This window comes from Balaenoptera musculus, chromosome 20 (assembly GCF_009873245.2).
Source record: "Balaenoptera musculus isolate JJ_BM4_2016_0621 chromosome 20, mBalMus1.pri.v3, whole genome shotgun sequence".
Classification (NCBI taxonomy): domain Eukaryota; kingdom Metazoa; phylum Chordata; class Mammalia; order Artiodactyla; family Balaenopteridae; genus Balaenoptera; species Balaenoptera musculus.
Genome location: NC_045804.1, coordinates 12,120,800 through 12,135,152, shown reverse-complemented (window position 1 = coordinate 12,135,152; position 14,353 = coordinate 12,120,800). Strand labels below are relative to the sequence as shown.

Below are 14,353 nucleotides of genomic sequence, written 5' to 3'. Positions count from 1 at the left end.
TCTCGGGCGGGGCTGACTGGGGGGCGCCTGCGCCGTGGGCCAGGCCGTGGGCGATGCTGCTGTGGAGTGTGGCCCGGGGAGGTCTGGCGGTGTCAGTCGGTGCCCGCGGCCTGGCAAGTACCGGCGGGGACGGGGACGGGATGAGTTCGGGAGGCCGGGCCCCGCAGGGGCCGAGAAGCCCCGCTCTCCCGGCATCCGGGCAGAGCCCAGGGTAGTGCCGGCGGGTTCTGAGCTCGTTCCCTCGTCTAGTACCTGTTGAACACCGGCTGTATGCGAAGCCTTTGGGGAAACCTCAGTGAACAAGGAGTTGGTGCTCCTCGCAAGAGGAGTTAGAGAAATAAGTAAAGGTTGCGCCTGTGTTCAGTGCCCTGGAGACAGCGCAGGGAAGGGGACCCGGGGGCCGGGGTGGGGGCTGGAGGTGGGGAGAGGGCTGCCCACTGGCCTTTGGGAATGACTTGGTCTTCTCATGTGACAGAGAGAAACAGGGATGAAGGAGTGATGCGATTAGTCAGGATGCTCACGGGGGAGGGACGTGGCAGTACTGGTTGGAGAGGGAGAGGTGGCTGTGTGGGCTGGAGCTCACAGGCTTCTGCCCCCGCCGTACTCCTGTCCACCAGGCAGAGCCATCTTAGCTGGAGGTGCAGTCTCAACCCCCACCACATGCTGGAGGGCACGCCTAGTGCGAGGCCTTGAACCCAGCATTTCTCATGAACCTGTGGCTCATCCTCGTACCAAGCGTTACATCCATTTTACAAATGGGAAACTGAATCTATGGGTGAAGTAACTTGTTTAAGGTTACGCAGGAAGTGAGGAAGCTGAGAAAGACATGGAGCCCCCTGCCAGTGACAGGAGGCCGAAATTTCCCCAGAGCTGGAGGCAGGCGGAGACTTACCAGCTTCCTGGAGACTCATGTGCTTATCTGAATCCTTAGGGGCCACTATCCAGCTGGGACTGGGGCCAAAGGCTTCCTGGAGGTGGCAGCATTCTTCACAGGATCCGAGTCCGTGAAGGCCACAGAGAGTTCAGGAAGGACCATGTGGAGGTGGGCTCCCAAGCAGGTGCAGCGGGCACTGGGCAGCCCGAGTCCTCCCTGCCTGGTGGGGACCCCTCAGAGCCCCTGTACCCGCCACCCCCTGAGCTCCAGCCCCCCACCAACTGCTGCATGAGCGGCTGCCCCAACTGTGTGTGGGTGGAATACGCAGACGCACTGCTGCAGCACTACCAGGACGGCGGGGAGCGGGCCCTGGCCGCCCTGGAGGAGCACGTGGCTGATGAGAACCTCAAGGCCTTCCTCCGGATGGAGATCCGGCTCCGTGTGAGGAGTGGGAGCTGAGCCGCCTGGCCGGACAGCCTCACCCCGACAGACTCCTCGTCGGGATGCAGCGCAGCCTCCTTTATCCACGGCCCCTTTGTGCAGCTGGTGTCGACGGGAACAGGAAGAGTTGTCTATTGACTTTGCCTGAGAATAAATAAGCTCTGTGTGGTGGTTAGACAGGAGGCTTTTGTGTTGTCATCCATAGGCGTGTATCACCTCAAGGAAAGCACGTGCAGATGTCATTGTATGTCCACTGGGCACCTACAGGCTTCACCAACCTGTGAGGTTGGCTAAACCTGTTTCCTTGACTATTCAAGTGACAATGACCCCAGGGGCCCCCTTCTATGTCCCAGCATCCCAGAAGTCCCAAAGGTCAGTTCTGGTTACTCTCAGTGGTGCGGCAGAGGGAGGACCATCCGGTCCTGAGAGGTTGCTGTTAGCAAAGCTCTGGCAGGCACACATGCCCGCAGGTGGCCTGGAATGTGCCCCATTCATCCAGCTGCAGGCTTTCAAGCTCTGATAACCAGTGGCCTGGACGGACAGGGTTAAATGAATTTATGCCTGTTTTATCTTCTCTCATTTAAGGGAAAAGCTTGGGTTGTTATAAGGCTTCACAAAGAATTTGAGCTGATAAGCAGGCATTCCCAGGTAGGGGCCTTCAATGTAAAACCAGAGTTTCCCACAGAGACAGATCTGTGGACCAGAGAATGAAACCACACAGCCACAAAATGTGCTGCCGTGCTAATGCCTGGGGATACACCCGGTAGTGTGGGCTGTCTTGGCCAGCTAGTGATGTCATCCAGAAGCAGTTTTGGTTGGTTCAGAGAAACATGATTATAGCAATACATGTTTGTTACACTTTGACAGAGAGCATCTACTCCAACCCTGTCCTACAGATTTGAAAATGGCCCAGGAAGAGAAAGATTTCCCTAGAGACAAAAGCACAGCAGAGCCTGGTGGGCTTGGGGCCCCTGAAGGGGTCTACAACATGGAGGTGGTTTATCTCAGAGATGTTGGAAGAGGTTTACTGTATTTTTCTCAAAAACACATATTTGTGAAAGATTTTGTATGTGTATATGATACTGGGGCAGATCTTTGAAGTCCCAGGAGGAGGGAACGAGGGGAAGGGCAGAGATATACAATAGAAAATGCACCACGTGGCGTGAGCAGCAGGTGCAAAGGCCCTGGGGTGGAAGAGGCTCCTTGGAGCACAGAGAGCAAGAGGAAGGGATGAGAGGTGAGGCCAAAAAAGTGGATCGGGACAGGCTATACAGGGCTTTGGGGGCCACAAAGGCGGGTTCCTCAGCAGTCAGGACAGTAAGGGTGGGGAGGCCTAGGACAGCAGCCAGTGCCTTCTCATCCTTGCTTCAAAAATGAGCAGCTTCAGGAGAGTCTGGCTGTTCATGGTCACACGTCCCGTTCCTGCCTTGACCCTGTCCCCGGCTCATCCTTCAGGCCCTTGACCGCACCTGAGCCCCTTCCCCCATCTCGGGGAATCCTCGGTGCTGCTACCCACCCCACAATCTCATTAGTGTGGTGTCAAGGCACAGTCCTAATCAGATTAGCCAGCAGCAGGATAAATGCCCAGCCGGCACCCTGCCTAAGGGAGGCCTGCTACTCACACCCATGGTCCCCTGAGACCTGCCCCAGTACTTGGTGAGTAATGACCTTCCCGGGTTGCTTTTCCTGGTGGCCACTTACCCAAGGGCGTTAGTGGGTATCTGCCCAGAGGGTGGGGAGTGGGCGGGATTTTCACCACCATCCTGAGGTGTGGGTCTGGGGGAGGCCACCTACTGCCCTGTTCACAGAGGACACCCAGCCCATCACCTCCTCTGTTCCTCATGCCAAATAGTGGTGCAGGGTGTCCCACAGGCTAGCAATGGTCTCGGAGCCTCAGGCCACACACAGTCAGCCAACCTGAGTGGGCACCAGCCACAGGCCGGGCTAGGGCCAGGGCAACTTGGGCAGCGGTTTCCATGGGGACAGCATCTGATAGTTGGCGCTCTATCAGGGCTCAGAGCTGCCCACGCCAGGCCAATGGCCTGGGACTACAGAAGGGGTCCAGCTGGGCCTACACTACCTAGGCTGTGAGGAGTGGGTGTCGTGGGGTTTGAGCAGCCGGGGCCACCAGAACTGCTGCTGTCCAACTTGGACCCCGTGTAGATCCAGCTCCTGTCCCCTGGTTCCTCTCAGGCTGCTGCTGGTCCCGGCACAGAGACCGAACCTTAGGGAAGGAAGGTCCACAGTGGGGTCCACCCAATCCCAGGTGCCCCGGCACCTACAACCAGGCCTTCCTCGCTGGTAGAACCACCTGTTCTTGCCCCCCGGTTGATCTCAGCCCTAATACTCTAGCAGGCAGCCAGCGGTGGCCGCAGGCTGGAGTCAGGCATTGCAGCCCACAAGTGGGGGTGGGGGCAAGAAACGGGACCCAAGAGGTGGTGCCTGAGGCATCCAGTGCCAGGGCAGCGGCTCCTCTCTGCATCATGTACTTAGCCCCAGAACTTTCTGGGCTTATAGTGGACCCTGAGGAATTAGGGTCTCCCTCTGGTGCTAATAGGCTTAGAGGAAGGTGAGCTGCCCCTGACCTAGGTCACCAGAGCTTAGGGCATCCAGGGGGAGACTCCGGGGGAGAGGAGGAGGGGAGGTCACCTTGTGCAGTGGGTTCAAGGACACCAGCAGGTGATTCTGGTGCCCAGTGAGTGGCTGGGGCGGGGGGCCGGGGTGGGGGGAGGCAGGGTATTTACCAGCAGAGGGAAGACGCTGCTGGGGCCAGGACTACACAGCTCGCCTGGGGGTTTCATTGTGACACAGGCCCCTCCCCTGCCCGGGCACCCTGCCCTCCCATTTCTTGGGTTACCATTATTGGCACCGCTAGGTGCCTAACATGCCACCATGAATGAGACCAAGTGTTCCACCCCAGGGATTGGGATGGGGAATGCAGGAGAAGGGGGAGGCAGTGAGGAGGGGCACACCGGGGGGCCACCCAGCACTCTCACCCCCTGCCTGGGGCTCCCTGGGACAGGGGGCTGCTGTTTGGGTCACACTGGGGACCGGTGGGTCTCATGTTTCAGGGTTTCCTCTGCTCTGGGGGGTTGAGACCTGAGAGGCAGGTCGGAAGCAGGAGGGCCCACAGCGTGAGGGAGTCCAGAAGCCGAAGGTCGCCGCGGGGTCTCTGCCAGCCTGGCCATGAACCTGGAGCCGCCCAAGGCCGAGATCCGGTCGGCCACCAGGGTGATTGGGGGGCCCGTCACTCCCAGGAAAGGGCCCCCCAAATTTAAGCAGCGGCAAACCAGGCAGTTCAAGAGCAAGCCCCCCAAGAAAGGCGTCCAAGGGTAAGCAGAGCTGTGGGAGGGCTGGCCCTGAGGGGGGTGGAGGGCCCACCTGCTGCACAAGAGGGAGATGGGGCTGCACTTCAGGTTGGGGGGCTGGGTGGGGCCTCAGCCACCCGTTGCTAGTGGAAGGTGGTCCCATCCTCTTAAGCAGGTGGTGCGAGTCTTGAGGGCCTGAGCCGGCCTGTCTCAGGGTGCCCCATTCCCTGGCACGGGGGGCGGGGGGTGGAGGGGACTGGGAGGGCAGGGGCTCCCGTCACCCTCTCTAGCTGTTCTGGTCTGGAAAGCACACCCACCCGTGGCCACCCAGACACTCAGCCACAGCCCCACCAACTGATATGTCTCCCTGCACCCAAAGAGCCCCACGTGTACACACCCAGGACACAGTCAGACACACCACGTTTCCAGGAACCTGCACTCAAGTGTATGCACGCCCCCTCTCCGCTCTTCCTGGCCCTGACCGCTCTGTTCTTGTAGGTTTGGTGACGACATCCCCGGAATGGAAGGCCTGGGGACAGGTATGACGGCGACTAGCGTCCACCCAGGTCCCCCCCACTTGCCCACACCCCAGTGTGCCTGGGGCCCCATCACCCCTGCCCCTGCTTCCTCAGGCAGAGGCTCACTTAGGGCACCACCCCCAGCTGTCCTTCCTTTTTTTTTCCCAACTTCAAGCTTCAGACACCACCCGAGTGGGGTTGTTCCTACTCAGCGGGTCCACCGAGTGCTTGGAGGGGCTGGAAAAGAACAAAGCTCTTGCTGTCCCCTCCCCCCAGCAGCAAGGCCCACCTTCCTCTGGCCCCCTCCCTGGGCCTGCTGCACCCACTCTCTTCCTGGGCAGGGCGCCCATTCGACACACCCCAAAGGTGGTATGTCCTGAAAGGAGGGCTCTACACCCTGGACTTATACTCTCACCATTGGGGTGTGGACAACAGGGCCCAGAGGGGATGGTGGCTCCTGGGGCCTTGGGACCCTCCTGGACCCACTGGCCCCCTTGTCCTGCAGACATCACTGTCATCTGCCCATGGGAGGCTTTCAACCACCTGGAGCTGCATGAGCTGGCCCAGTACGGCATCATCTAGCACTGGACCCCGGCCCTTGGCCCCTCCATGCTGCTGCCCTCTCTGACCCCTGCTCAGGATTCCTGTGAGCAGGGCCGCTCCCCCCGCCGGGGGGTTCCAGAGTGTCCAGAGATTGTGTCTGGAGATCCCCGCAGGGCGGCGACCTCAGGCCTACGGAAGCTAGTTGCCAGGAGCCCACCAACTCCCTGTAGGATATCCTCTCCGGCCGGCCAGGCCCGGCTTAACTTCTGGAGACACTGGTCCACAGACCCTCTCCTCCCATGGCTGGAAAGCTAGGGCAGGCCTCCCAGGAGTGTCCCCTGTCCTGCCTGTCTGGGGGTGAGGACAAGCTCCCCCCACTAGCCCTTCCCAGCTGAGGCCCTTGCACTGGCGGAGTGGGTGGCAGGAGTCCTGCGGGCGTCAGTGAGAGAGCAAGACCCCTCTGGACCTGTCACACCAGCAGGATGCTTGTCCTTTCCAACACGGCCCATGCTTGCTGTCCTGTTTCAAATAAAATTAGCGTGTCCTCCACCACTTGTCTGGGATGTGTTGTCAGTGGGGGCAGGGCCCAAGGGTGGAGTCTCTTCAGCAAGAGTGGATGGATGTGGGCACAGGTGGCAGGGATGGCAGGGGCCTGGCCAGGCTGAGGGAAGGGAGCACATCGGGCGCTGAGCCAGGCTCTTCATGGCTGGATTGGGGCAAGGCAGGCAGCCCCACGTACTCCAGGGGCCAGAGCTCAGATCAGGGGGAGGGAACGCCTATCTGCTCCCCACAGGTGAGGAGACAGGTGCAGGGAGATTGGGCCCAGCCAGCCCATCCTTACTGTCCACTAAAGCTGGACAGACGCCCACCAGTAACCCTGCAATTCCACTCCTGACACCACACCCAGGGGAAGCAGGGCACACTGCCACACACAAACCTGCGGGAAACTGCCCCCAGTGGCAGTCATCTTCGGGAAGCTGCCCAAGTGCCACAAGGACGTCAGGGGGTCTGTTCACACAGCAGTGACCAGAGAGTGACTTTCAGGAAGGGGGCCCCTGTGACCGCGTTTATGTGAAGGCCAGAAAAAGCCATGCTAACCAAAGGCAACAAAGTTCCAACAGGGGTGACCTCGAGGAGGAGACGAAGGGCCCTGCTGGGGCTGGATCTAGACCTGGTAGTGGGTCCACAGGTGTGTGGATAAGTAAGAACCCTCAGGCTGCCCACTTAAGGTTGGTGCAATTTACTGTATGAGTGATACATCTCAATAAAACTAACCCCCTCCAATAAAAAAGCACTCTGGAGGGAGAGGCCTGGGCCTCATCCTCAACCACCGCAATGGACAGGAAAGGGGGAGGTGGCCCCAGAGGAGAGCAGGGGCCAGGCTATGGTGAGGACATGGGGACTCATAGACTGGGCTTGGAGGTGTTGGAAGTGGAGGGTCAGTGGTGAGGGTCAAAAGTGGTCAGATGTGGAGATCGGAAGTGAGGGTTGGGGTGAGGGTCCGAGTTGGGGCTCGGTGGCAGGATTTCATCCAGTCTCGCTCACCCCCCACTCTCCCTGCCAGCCAGGCTTTGCAAGCACCCTCTGTGGGAGGCAGACGCTAGCCAGGCAGTCGTTGGGGTCAGCTTACACTCGGACCATGGCAGCGTTTGCAAGCAAGTGGGCAGTGTGGGGGAAAGGGGACCCTGGGGAGCCAGAGGCCAGCAGGTGGAGGAGGCCTGGGGGCCCAAGGTGCGTGTCCACAAGCACCAAGGCGGGTTATTCTCACACCTTCCCTGGGAGGGGAGGGGAGGCCTGCAGCCCCAGACCCCATCCCGGTGCCCTGGTCTTTCGTCTCACCTGCCAGTCAGCCCGGGACCAGTTTGGCAGAGGGGAGGGCACTGAGTCTGGGGGTCCTGTGGACAAGCCCTCACTCTCTGCTGCCCTCTTGTGGACAGCCAGGGCCCTCACCAGCTGAGTGGCCAACAGGAGCTCTGCCCCCTGGACCACCACTACCACGATGGCGTAGCCACCTGCAGCCCAGATGTTGCTGTGCAGCCACTGGAGGAGTGGGGGGCCGCAGCCCTCCAAGTGCACCACCCTCTGGGCCGCGTCCTCATCCAGGCCCAGGGCCCCGAAGCCACACTGGTCATTGACTGAGGCTCCATCTTCCCAGGGGTCGATACAGCAGGAGGCAGGAAGGCTGCAGGCCTGGACCCCAGGGGAGCTGCAGTTAAAGTACCTGCAAGGGCATAAGGAAGCATCAGTCTGGAGGGCAGGGCCCCTGGTCCAGGACCCCAGCGCTGTGTGGAATGTCTCCTACCCACCTTCAAACTTCCATGGCCACACACACACATAGGCACGCAGGCAAGCACACAGGCATGAATGCACACACACATGCACACAGCAGGAATCCACACTGGCAGGCATGTACACACACATGCACACTCACACACACTTGTGTACACACAGACACACACACAATACCCAGCTCTCTATAATTCATCCCAGCACTGGGTAGCCCTCTGCACATGCTTCTTGATTAGAAGGCACACACTGCGTAAGACAGTTGAAGGGAGGCAAGGGTTTTATGGGGGCTGGAAGTAAGATGGCCTCGCTCCACAGATGCTGCTGAGTTGGTCTGAGCAGCAGAGCTGGAGTGGGAGAAGGTGGGTTGAAGACTGGTAGAGGCTTCTGTAGTGGTCACTGGGTCGTGGTGGGGGCATGAGGGGCCACACTGGGCAGCAACAAGGGACGGGAGTCTTGGGAGGAGCTCGCAGGGCCTCGAGAGACTATTGCCCTTGTCACCCACTTCAGGCAGCCCTCAGGTGCCCTTGGCCTTTGACTGGCGGCCAGGGCCCTGTGACCAGCAGGCTCCCTCGCCCTCCCTCACAGGCAGTCTCATCTCCTTGAAGAACGGGCTTCACTAAGGCAGGGGCTTGGAAGTCGGCAGGCTGGGTGGCACCACAACACCAGAAAGGGCTGCCACCGACCCAAAGTCACACTCAGCCACCAAATGAGAACAATCCAGATGGGTGCTTCTAAGGTGCCCAGAAAGAAGGGCCCAGCATGTCTCAGGGACTGTTAGGTACAAATGGCTGGTTTTCAAGAGTCTCCATATGGCTCTAAACACACACATGTACACACACACAAACACACACACACACACACACACGCAGTGGACAGAGAACTGTGGAGTCATAGTCCACAATGATGTCCTGAATTAAACTAAAAGTTATTTTCAATTGACATTGAGATGTACGATGTCCTTACTGAAAAAGAAAAAAAAAACAACCCCCAAAAGTGACTTTCTAGGTCTACTGGCTGAGCTTCTCTATTAACATCCCTGCATGACCATGTGGCCCCGGCTGGGCCTGAGTGTGTACATGCGCAAGTGTGCCCACATGCGCGTGTGTGCACGTATGCGTACGGGTGAGGAGCCTGTACAGGTGACTTTGTGTATGGGTGAGTCTGTGCATGTGAGTGTGTGTGTGGCCCGCCTCCTCTCCAGCCCCAGGGACCCTGCCGGCCACCACGGGGCTGCCCTCCGCCCTTGCAGGCTCTAGGACTCACAGGTTCCACTGCCAGTCCTGGTAGGAGGCCACCCCGCAGCACTGCAGCCCGAGCTGAACTTGGTCAATGAGGAAGCACAAGTCTGGGTCGTCTTGGTAGTGTGTGATGGCCATGTGTAGGACGTGCTCCAGGTCATCCTGTAACTGGCCCCAGAAGGCCACCACCAGGGCCCCTGCCACGGCCTCTAGCACCAGAAAGGCGAGGATGCCCCCAGAGAAGCAGCGCAGCAGAAAGGCGTTCTCGCAGAGGGCGCCCAGGCAGCCTGCCAGGCTCACTGCACTGAACGCCAGCCCGCCCAGCACCAGCCCCAGCATGGGGTCTGCGGGCAGGGGGCCTCCCCAACTACTCCCCAGAGACCCCTTGACGGCCAGGCCCCAGAGCCCGATGGCCAGGGCCAGCAGGCTGAGCAGAGAGAAGACGAAGTTGGACAGGAAGATCAGGCACTTGAGGCAGCTGCTTCCCCAGGGGAAGCAGCAGGCCAGGACCCCCCCAAGGCCTGCCCTCCGGGCCTGGTCCTCCCAGGGTGCTGGCCCTGGGTGACGTGAAGTGAGGGGGCTGCTCCCGGCGAGGGGTGGTTCCTGACCCCCAGCATCCTGCAGAGGGAGGAAGAAGAGGGAGGTCTCACCAGGGCAACCCTCTTCACTCAGACCCTGTGACACTCAGCTGGGAGCAGGGTCAGAGCCTGCAGCGGGGAGGAAGCTGGACGGTGAAGGCGGAAGGGGGTGCTCAAAGACCCTAGAAGGCCAGGGACGTGGGAGCCTTAAGGCTTGTCCTGCTCGGCCAAGCAGCAGAGGGGACGGTGAGGGGCTCTGGGGGCAGGGAGAGGAGAGGCCAGGAGACTGGGGCTCTGTGGGTTGCAGGGCCTCCCAAGGACCCCACCTTGCCCTCCAGCAGGACGCTCAGCCAAGCTCGGGGGCCCTGGCCTTACCACGGAGAAAATTAACAGGGTGCTGATGGTTGCGGGGGCCCACCCCCTCTCTTGGTTCCCCCCACCCTCCTCTTGGTTCCCCAACAGAGGACTGGCTCACTGATCATGAGGTTGGGAGAAGCTGCAAAGCCAGTTCCATTTGGCCCCCTGATGGACAGTCTCCACTCCAGATATGCCTGCCTCCGCAGCCCCTCCACTGGCAGGCAGGTATGGGAGGGCTTCTGCCCCCTCTCTGCAGGGGGAGGGGCAGCAGGCCCTTGAATTTGGTTGTGGGGGAAGAATGAGGAAGCTAAGGCCCCAGGCCTGGGCAGGGCTCCCAGTTTACCAGGAAGAAGCTGGCCCTTCACTCCCCACCTGTCTGACTGCATCAGAGCAGAGGAAAGGAGGGTTATTGATCAGCCCCCCCCAGAACTCAACAAGTCAGTAAGAGCAAAAGGACAGGCTGCCGGCATTGGCCTTCAGCCCCTTCTGCACCCTGAGCCAGAGCCCACCCCCCAACCCGCCAGATCCACGGGGAGACCTGCCAGATCTCTTGTGCAGGGGCCATACCGGGCTGAGCGGATGGCAGCCTTGAGGAGGGGGCAACAGGGAGGTGAGAAGGCGGGGCAGGTCACAGGTGGGTGGGGGACAGGGAAAATGTGAGGATGGCCTGATGGCCCTGGTGGGCACCATCCCCTGGGTGTGTGCTTTCCTTGGGGTGTGGACGCACCCCATGCCGTGTCAAACACAAGGGCAAGGGCGGCTCACCTTTCAGAGTCTGAACAGGGCGCTGGGGGAGGTTAAGGCACCTGACTAATAAAGCCCCACCCCAATCTTAGCAGCTCCTCCTGAGCACCCACCTCCTGGCTAGCCCCAGCTCACAACATGGCTCTGGTGGGCCAGTGGGGGGAGAACCCAGCTGGGACATCTCCAACCCCGGCAGGCCTCCAGGCACTGCTTACCTGGGACAGCAGGGGGCTCCTTTCCCCCTCCTCCATCCTCCACCAGGACAGGTGTGCTGGTACCCCGCCGGCCTCTCTGGCTGGGACACCAGGGCTGGTGCTGCCTGTGCCCCCGGCTGCTCTGTGAGCTGTGAGCCCCACCGGGACTTTGCAGTCACGATCGGATCATGTGAGGAGTCACAGTTTAGGGCTTAAGACAGCCTCTGCTTGTTGAGATGCAAAGGATCCTTCTTCTTGAGCCCAGGTTCTTGGCCTCGCTCTGTGCAGGCATGACGTGGGTGGGGCTGTCAGGGGGCAGGCCTCATGGTCATCACCACAGGGCCCCAGTGCGGGCCTCAGCCTGGCGGGTTCAGCGCTGCCCCTCAGCTCAGCCCGAAGATCAGACCCTGGCTCCCAGTAACAGCCCGGGAGACCTGCCCACAGCTAAATGCCAGTTTATCCCGATTTATTCACTGCAAGAAAGAAGTTTTATGTATATATATGCATATACATACATATATAATATGTATGTATATGTGTGTATATATATTTTTAAATTTTTATTTATTTATTTATTTTAATTTTATTTTTGGCTGCATTGGGTCTTCGTTGTTGCGCGCAGGCTTTCTCTAGTTGTGGTGAGCAGGGGCTACTGCTCGTTGCGGTGCGTAGGCTTGTCATTTCAGTGGCTTCTCTTGTTGTGGAGCATGGGCTCTAGGCGTGTGGGCTTCAGCAGTTGTCGCTCACGGGCTCTAGAGCGCAGGCTCAGTAGTTGCGGTGCACGGGCTTAGTTGATCCGCAGCATGTGGGATCTTCCCGGACCAAGGATCAAACCTGTGTTCCCTGCATTGGCAGGCGGATTCTTAACTACTGCGCCACCAGGGAAGTCCCTATATGTGTATATTTGAAGTGCCTTTATTTTTTATTTTTTTTAAGATTTATTATTTATTTTATTTTTGGTTGCATCGGGTCTTAGTTGTGGCCCGCAGGCTCCAGGGTGTGTGGGCTCTGTAGTTGGCGGCACGCAGGCTGTCTAGCTGAGGTGCACGAGCTCAGTAGCCGTGGCGTGGGCTTAGTTGCCCCACAGCATGTGGGATCTTAGTTCGCCGACCAGGGATCGAACCCGCGTCCCCTGCATCGTAAGGCAGATTCTTTACCACTGGACCACCAGGGAAGTCCCCCTTTATTTATTTATTTATTTTTTAATCACTGGCTAGATCACATCCTTCCTGGTTTTGAGGTGGCTGGGATCCCCCACCCTCTGAGCTTCTCAGGAGTAGGACTTTGTCACGGTTACTATTGTGCCCTAGTGCTGGGAGGGACCCCAGCCGTGCAGCTGCCACCTCTGCAGGCAGAGATGTGTTCCAGGCTCCCTGACCCTGCATTGTCGGCCCTCTCACCCCGGCTTGGATGTGGTGGAAAGACTGGCTCAGAGCAAACCCCTACCCGCCACCAACTCTGGAAGACCTTGGGTACGCACCCCCACGCCTCCTGTGTCCTGCCTGTGGAGCGCGTGAGGCTATGACGTGCGTCGACGCTGCTGTTGGCTGCTGGGGCCGGAGGCCGTGGTGGGGGCAGAGGCTGCCAGGGGCCCCTCTGCAAACACGTGTGCGTGGCAGGAAACAGGGTGGCCTCCAGGGTATGTGCCCCGTCCCGTCTCCACCATCCTCCCCACTCCCTTTCTCAGCTTCTTCCGTTTGATGTTTAAGCCCAGCCTCTTTTCCTCCATTTACTCACCACTTTACAGTCCAGCCACACGGGCTGCTTGCTGGGCCTGAAACGCCTGGCACTCGTGTGCCCTGACCTATGCCATCCCCTGAAATCTCCTCCTGGTGTTCAGTTCCAGAGTAGTACGGCCGAGGGAGCACTTTTCATTTTTATTTGCTTCATTTGTCTGTGTTCTTCCTTTGGGTCCCCCACTGGCTTCTCCCAGAACAACCACCCCACGGAGCCCAGCCTACACTCTGGCAGAGGGCCAGATGAGTTTTAAGCCACTGAATGAGGAGAGTTCGTTAACACAGCATTATTGTGAGCACAGATGACTGACACAGGGTTTATTCTCTGTCAGGGACTGTTCTGAGCCCTGCAGTACAACAGTGAGGAAACCTGACAATCCCCCGTCCTCAGGCGCTTACATTTGAGTACAGGGGAAGTCACAGAGTAAGCAAAGAAACAACTAAATATATGCTATTTTATAAGGTCATGAGTGTTATGAAGCAAGGAAAGGAAATGGCTGGGGGAGGGTGTTGTCTTATATCAGGTGATCAGAGAGGCCTCACTGTAGGAAAATGTTTGGTTCCTAGGTATACACCCAGAAGGACTGAAAACAGAGACTCACACAAATACATGGATATACACGTTCACAGCAGCGAAAAGGTGGAAACAACCCAGGTGTCCATCAATGAAGAATGGATAAACAAAATGTGCTCCATCCATACCGTGGATTATTCAGCCATAAAATGGAAAGAAGTTCTAACACAGGCTACAACATGGATGAACCTTGAAAACATGGTGCTCAGTGAAAGAAGCCAGACACAAAAGTCCACATACAGTACGATTCCACTTATATAAAATATTCAGAATAGGTGAAGCCATAGAGACAGAAGGTAGATTAGTGGTTGCCAGTGGCTGGGGGAGGGGGAAATGGCGGCTACTGCGGAAGGAGTGTAGGGTTTCCTTCCGGGAGTGATGAAAATACTTTAGGACGAGGTAGAGGAGGTGGTTGTACGACACTGGGAATGTACTACATGATACTGAGTTTTTCCCTTTAAAATGGTTAACTGTATGTTCTGTGAATTTCATATCAATTTAAAAAAAGAAAAGAAGAGGGCTGAGAAGAAGCCGAAGGAAAAGAGGGAACGAGGGACTTCCGTGGTGGCCCAGTGGTTAAGACTCCTCACTTCCAATGCAAGCGGCGTGGGTTCAATCCCCAGTCAAGGAACTACGATCCCACATGCCACATGGCGTGGCCAAGAAGAAAAAAAAAAAGAAAAGAGGGAACGAACCTCGTGGATTTTCTCAGGTCAAGGTCCCTGCGAGGCCAACCCTGGTCACTGCGGAGTGTCTCAGGATCCAGACCCGGGAAGGAAGCAGCATTGTGCTGGTGGAGGGAGAAGGCGAGCTGTCAGGCAATCTCAACAAAGTCCTCGGTGATCCCCACAGCTCGGATGGCCTGCAGAGTTGTCCCAGATTGAGACATGGGGCTGGGCCTTGATAGCCATCCACTATTATTGGGCATGAGCTGCCTGGGGAAGGGACCGTGATCTGGG

The 14,353-nt window shown here is 58.3% G+C and overlaps 3 protein-coding genes across 3 annotated transcripts; 2 read left to right on the top strand and 1 right to left on the bottom strand.

Annotated features, from left to right (window-relative positions):
* Positions 1-13: 13 nt before the first annotated feature.
* Positions 14-1,491, top strand: OXLD1 (oxidoreductase like domain containing 1). The gene is made up of 2 exons (XM_036837818.1): positions 14-113; positions 932-1,491. The coding sequence occupies exons 1-2, from the start codon at positions 54-56 to the stop codon at positions 1,331-1,333; spliced, it is 462 nt and encodes a 153-aa protein (XP_036693713.1). The 5' UTR covers positions 14-53; the 3' UTR covers positions 1,334-1,491.
* A 2,917-nt stretch (positions 1,492-4,408) lies between these two features.
* On the top strand, positions 4,409-5,802 carry PDE6G (phosphodiesterase 6G). The gene is made up of 3 exons (XM_036837819.1): positions 4,409-4,647; positions 5,122-5,162; positions 5,647-5,802. Exons 1-3 carry the CDS (start codon positions 4,502-4,504, stop codon positions 5,721-5,723), a joined length of 264 nt encoding a protein of 87 aa, XP_036693714.1. The 5' UTR covers positions 4,409-4,501; the 3' UTR covers positions 5,724-5,802.
* A 1,508-nt stretch (positions 5,803-7,310) lies between these two features.
* TSPAN10 (tetraspanin 10) lies at positions 7,311-11,141 on the bottom strand. The gene is made up of 4 exons (XM_036836656.1): positions 11,106-11,141; positions 9,237-9,829; positions 7,598-7,905; positions 7,311-7,369 (listed from the first exon to the last, which is right to left on the bottom strand). The coding sequence occupies exons 1-4, from the start codon at positions 11,139-11,141 to the stop codon at positions 7,311-7,313; spliced, it is 996 nt and encodes a 331-aa protein (XP_036692551.1).
* Positions 11,142-14,353: the final 3,212 nt, after the last annotated feature.